The sequence below is a fragment of the Elephantulus edwardii genome, unplaced genomic scaffold, assembly GCF_000299155.1.
Source record: "Elephantulus edwardii isolate Elephantulus edwardi_28Jun2011 unplaced genomic scaffold, EleEdw1.0 scaffold00039, whole genome shotgun sequence".
Lineage (NCBI taxonomy): Eukaryota > Metazoa > Chordata > Mammalia > Macroscelidea > Macroscelididae > Elephantulus > Elephantulus edwardii.
In genome coordinates this window covers 4774027-4780026 of record NW_006399789.1, presented here as the reverse complement: position 1 = coordinate 4780026, position 6000 = coordinate 4774027, and the positions used below count along the sequence as shown (strand labels likewise).

General features: G+C 42.2%; 1 protein-coding gene across 1 annotated transcript in view; it reads right to left on the bottom strand.

Moving 5' to 3' along the window:
• Positions 1-6000, bottom strand: part of NHSL1 (NHS-like 1) — a 112190-nt gene that overhangs the window by 15571 nt on the left and 90619 nt on the right. Inside the window, exon 5 of the mRNA XM_006885002.1 lies at positions 4119-4250. Within this exon, the coding sequence (XP_006885064.1) occupies positions 4119-4250 (132 nt within the window). The remainder of the gene's footprint in view (positions 1-4118; positions 4251-6000) is intronic.

Genomic DNA, 6000 nt, shown 5'->3' with positions numbered 1-6000 from the left:
TGCTATGCATCAGAGAGTTGGACAGTGAATAGGGTTGCTAGAAAGAGAATTGATGCCTTTGAGCTGTGGTGCTAGAGAAGAGTGTTGAATATTCCATGTACTGCTAGGAGAACAAACAGGTTTGTCCTGGAGAAGGTGAAGCTGGAATGCTCCTTGGAGTCAAGGATTCTGAAGCTTCGTCTGACATACTTCAGGCATGTTGCAAGGAGATCCTTGGGACATCATGTTTGGCAGAGTGGAGGGCCCATGAAGGAGAGGAAGACCTTCGATGAGATGAATCGATTCTGTGACTGGAATGGTGGGAATAAGTATGTTTGAGATGGCTAGGTTGGCACAGGATAGAACAGCGTTTAGAACTCTTGTACAAAGGGGTCGCTATGAGTCACAAATGACTCAATGGCACATAACAACAACAACAAAATTCAAAGCCTATAGTGATTTTGAGAGCATACAGAAGTTCTATTTTTCCATTTTTTTATTCCATTTGTTTCACTTAGTCATACTTCTCCATGCTTTATACTTAAAAGAAGACAAGTTATGAAAGAAAATATGACTGGTGAGATTATCCAATGAGATCAAAGAAGCAACTGAGTTTCTCACTGTAGATTGGTGGGTCCAGTAATGAACGTGCCCAATGTTAACTTGCAGGCCCCATGATCTGCATCATGAATTGTGTATGTAAGAGCACGCGGAGGGGTTAGTCCATAGGGAGCTGCACACCTAAGCGGAAGGCCACGCCCCACTGGTGGTCTGAATCTACCAGAGGGTCCTTGGTTGAAAGACAGACAGTCTCTTCTCCATGCACTTCATAGACTTGAGAGCCCACTGGAGGATCAGCTATGAACTGATTCTGACTCAATAACAATGACAGAGATTGCTGTGTATCACCAGCTGGAACCGACTCACAGCCAACCCTTCAGTGGATTTTGAAAGGCAGGAAATCACCCAGGAGCTGAGTGCTCATCTTTCTACCATGGAGCATCTGGTGGATTTGAACTGAAATACCTATGAGAAAGGAGACTATGTAAGCAAAAAGTCTATATTTACATGTGCGCACAAACACACACAAACACAAAACCATCTTTGGGTTAGCAATGCAAACTCACTACAGACTAACTTGGGCTGACAATCTGATAACAAAGGATTTTTGTTGTAATGTGCCACTGCATCAAAACCAACTCAGAGCTGACCCACCAGCAGGTGTGCAGACAATGTCAATGTCACGAGAGGCGATTTCCCATCTTTCTCCTTTAGGGTAACTGGTGGATTAGAACTGTGTACCTTTGGGTTGGCAGGGCAAGGAAAGCTCCTAACTGAGGCATTTGTTAACAAAGTACTGGGAGAATGGACACGGTTAAGCAAAAGTGTAGAAATGGATGGTACAGATAAGATTTGATAGCAAATTAAAGCAAAATGAAATTTATTCTCCTTCATCCTATCCTTCATTGACTAATCCTCTAACTAACCTATCTGTAACACGATTTAGAGAATATTATCTGCACTATGTATATAAAAATAGTTAGATATCTATATCTATCTCTCTTGATGCTGGCTAATCTATCCTTACACCTGCAGCCCCAAACCATCCCAAGTTTACCTGTTTTGAGTGGGAAGCCATATAAATTGTAGCTTACCCTAAACCTTCAACCTTGTTAACCTTCAAAGGGTGTCCAGTGCCTATCCTGAAAGTCCCTTCTTTAGGTTAAAGCACATCTCCTAAAAGACCACTTGAAATAGAAACATTACCTGAGTGCTATAATAAATTAGCTTATTAAACATGCACTGAATATATTAGTTCAGATTAGTTTCTCCAATCAGATAGCTATTAGCCAAAGAAGGAGAGAAAACATGTCAGCTAAGACGGGACCCAGTCAGCTAAGTTCTGAGGTGGAGAAGGCCACAGTGTGTGTTCTTAGGGGACATAGCTAGAGACTTTGTATAGTCACAAAAGTAGCAATGTATAGGGACATGAACCAAAGACAGAGTTATGTATCTATATGTCTTGTGAATGCATGCTGTCTGTGTGCCACTGAGTCAGAACTGACCCACAGCTGACCATCCAGTGGCTTTTCAGGTGCGGTTAATGACACAGGAGGAGACTGTCTATTCTTCTCCCATGGTGTGGCTAGTAGGTTTGAACTGCATGCCTTTGGGATTGCAGCACAGTTTCTTACCTCTAGGCCACTGCTGTTGTAGTGTATCGCTGAATTGGAACGGACCCACAGCTGACCCTCTAGTGGGTTTTCAGAGGTAATTAACTGAATGGGAGGAGGGTGCCCATCCTCTTGTGGAGCAGCTGTTGGATTTGAACTGTGTGCCTTCAGGATTGCAGCACAGCTTCTTACCGCTGAGCCCCCATATCTCCCTCTTGGCCACTAAAGCTCTCTAATAAGTCCTTACTGACCTTTTTATCTCTGGGTTACTGGAGTTTTTAAATCAGCATAAGGCAAAACATCAGTATTCCTTTTTGAATGTAGGGCTATGGACTTTTATGTCATTAACAGGAACCACCCTCCCAATCACATGGCACTTAAGCAGGGATGTTGAGGGTAGGGGAACAACACGGGGTCCAAAATCTGTAGCACCTGCAAGCTGACTTACAACATCTCAAGGTGTTACAGTAGGTTTATCACTTGCCAAGTGAAGGCATGCAGTTCATACCCATCAGCTGTTCTGAGTAAGAAAGATGGGCAGTCTCTTTTCTAGTGGTTTACTGCCTCTGAAAACCCACTGGGTCAGTTCTGACTTGATGGTACAAAACAACAACATGATAAAGTAATCTGATGAAAAGAGAATTCAGAAAGAGTAATCTTGAGTTTCCTGGTTTAAAAAAACCCCAAAAAACGTAAGATCCTACATCAAACAAACACCCAGCTGCTGTTGGACTCCTAGTGACCCCATGTGCTGCAGGGTAGAACTGTGCGTCCTGGGGATTTCATGGCTCTGCCTGCTGGAGCAGAATGTCAGGCCTTTCTTCCAAGTTCCTTTAGTCAGAACCCCCAATTTTTGGTGCTAGGTTTGCACTTAACTCTTTGTGCCACCCAGGATTCCACATTTCGTTGTCACAGATCTTCAACAGTGGATAAAACATTACCAACTAGTCACCTGGCAATTTTTACATCGAATGCTTTTGGCTGATCAAAGAGACAAATTTCAAGATAGGCAGGATTAAGTTCTCTCCAATGATTAAGACACTGGTGACATTTATGGTTGCACCAGAGAGTGAGTGAGTGAGTGTAATCTATCCATCCCTCAAGCAACCTGAGGAGGCAGGTGCTCCTGACAACATCACCTCCATTTTTGGATGAAGAAAGAGACTCCAGGTGGTAGGGTAACCTACCCAGGGCCACACAAAGAGAGAGTGGTAGTAGACTCAGGATGCAAACCAAAGCTTTCTGTCACCCCTGTCCCTGCCCCTGTCACACTAAGCCAAATGGCCTCTGCTGACATTGCTGATGGCTTTCAGACAGGAGTGGGGAGAGAAAACAGAGAATGAAACAATTACCCAAAACACAGATGAAGAAAAATGAATAATGACCTAAACAACTCCACCAGACCTTCACGCTTTCTAACCACCCCCCACATTTTTATTACAGGTTGAAAAACACTTGAGTTAAAAAAGCTGTAAGATTCTTCCACTAGAAGGACAGGGAAGGTAGTATCTGACTTAAAGCAAATTAATCTTTCCTACTACAATGGCATGACCAGATGCCACCAGTACTGTCAATGTTATTAGTGATGTTTAGCTTCACAATTTGAAGTCCTAGAATGAGTATTTCAGTTTCTGGGAAACTGAAGATCACAAAGAAAATATAAGCTTTATGGTAGAAATGCCAACGTACACTGTACACAGTGATGATGACAGAATCACAAGTTTCTATTACCCAGTTTGCAGTTTGCATACAAACTTTCCCCCTTCCCATCTCATGCAAATGCAGCACATCATCTGCTGGCATGTTAAGCTCTGCCTCCCCGGCGTTGTTCAGGAAAGAAGCTGGCCCCCAGGCGCCACCCCTGGCTCTCGGGACATACTGATTTTACAAGCACCACAAACAAGGTTAGCAGAGTAACGCCAGGCAGCCGTGAAGGACAACAGAACCAGTGCTGATGAGCCATACCTAGCTCCTTCTGTATGCTGTCAGGGATTCCTGTAATAGTCTTTCTCCTTTTGACTTTCTTCGGTCGTCTTACCAGAGTGTCTGTGTAAATGAGAGACCGCCGAAGGCTGGCCTGGCGATCGAAATTCTCCCCTAATGTAGAGGCAGTAGAACAAGCAAAGCAATGTTACTTTCAAGCAAGCTGACATCATGCACTTTCTTCCAGAAGTTTGGTGTAAAATGATGAGAAGGTATTAATAAGGGTGTTAGCCAGTCATCCAATAATGATGGATTAAAAGGTAAAAAGGGAGGAGAAAGCACACTAGCACCGTAAGGCTGGTTTCCAGTTTGCATGAGTGTGTCCCTCTGAAGACAACACCTTAATCTCACTTCAAATGAGTCAGAGTAGTAAGTGCAAAGTGTTAATAACACATTGGCAGAGTGATTCTGCGCTATTTAAAAAACCAGAGGAGTGTGGCAGTGTTTCACAGAGGTGTTCTGGTCACAGAATACCCCTCTTATACCAGTGTGGATGAGCGGATGTGATGAACAAATCTGATGCATGTCATCCCGCAGAGACCACTATGTGACGTGCTGGTGTGATAAATCACTTCATCAACAGTTTTGGGATGAATTCTTTCTTTCAATCTAGGAGGCTGATAATTTAGATAAACTGTGGTTGGTTTTAGGGTGTAAAAACATCTATAATGAAAACAAGCCTTATAATGATAGCGTACTTTTATCACAATGAGACCCAGTTAGCATCACCATAGTTAAGGCTGAACCAATCCCTGATGCTCCATAAACCCTTTTAAAAAGCTGATCTTAACTCAGACATTTCAGGTGAGGTTTTAGTTGAAACTGGAACGCCCTATCCACATGATTTCCCCCTTTATCTAGTGGAGTGTATGTTGTTGTTGTTGTACAGCATTGAGACGGAACCGACCCATAGCTGACCCAACAGCGGGTTTTCAGAGGCAGTTAATTGCAAGGGAGGAGACTGCCCATCCTTCTCCCATGGAGCAGCTGGTGGATTTGAGCCACGTGTATTCAGGATTGCAGTGCGGCTTTTTGCCACTCGGCCACCAGAGCTCCCTTGAGTGTATAAACTTGTGTAATTAACCCACCATGAGAAACCATAAAATAAATTTGTAACAGTTTCAGTCACTGATCTGTATTAAATTACTTGCTATTTGAAAAAGTCTCTATTGATAATTTTCAATCATCAGATTACTCTTTTCAAAAGAGATTATCTATAGTCATACATACATACATACATTATACAATTCTATTTCCCTTACGTAGCAAATAAAACATAAAAAACATTAACTATTTTTTGCAATGTTGACTCATTTAAAATGAACAATGTAGCTTCTATATTAATAAGTTATATACAGAACCCTATCTCACCAAAGGAAAGAATGAAAGATCTGAACAATCAACATACATTTTATTTACTGAAGAATAATCTTTTAAACTTTCTTCCAAACTTACACACACTTTCAGATCTATCTGTAATGGCAAAAGGCAGAAATGACTGAGAAAGGATTCTGAAACACCAGAAGTTGCCATCACCACAACAACCAGGTCACCATGAGCAATGGCATAAATGGCACTTGTTAGGGTGGCAGTAAGTTACGGCTTCAAAGTTTGATTAGTTTTCTGCAGTAAAGGAAATCTTCTGTTAAAGAAATTAAGAACAGAGAAAACATTAATAGAGAGTTGCAGTTAGTCTCCAGCTTTGGGTCCTAAACAAAAACAAATGATAAAAACCATTCACATCCTGAGGAATTAGGAAGTAAATGGTCAGATGAACAGCTAGGACGTAAGCCACTAAAGGCAGAAACTCTCTCCTTTCTTCCTGACCTAGAAAGACCTAGAAAGAACCTGCTGGACAACACAC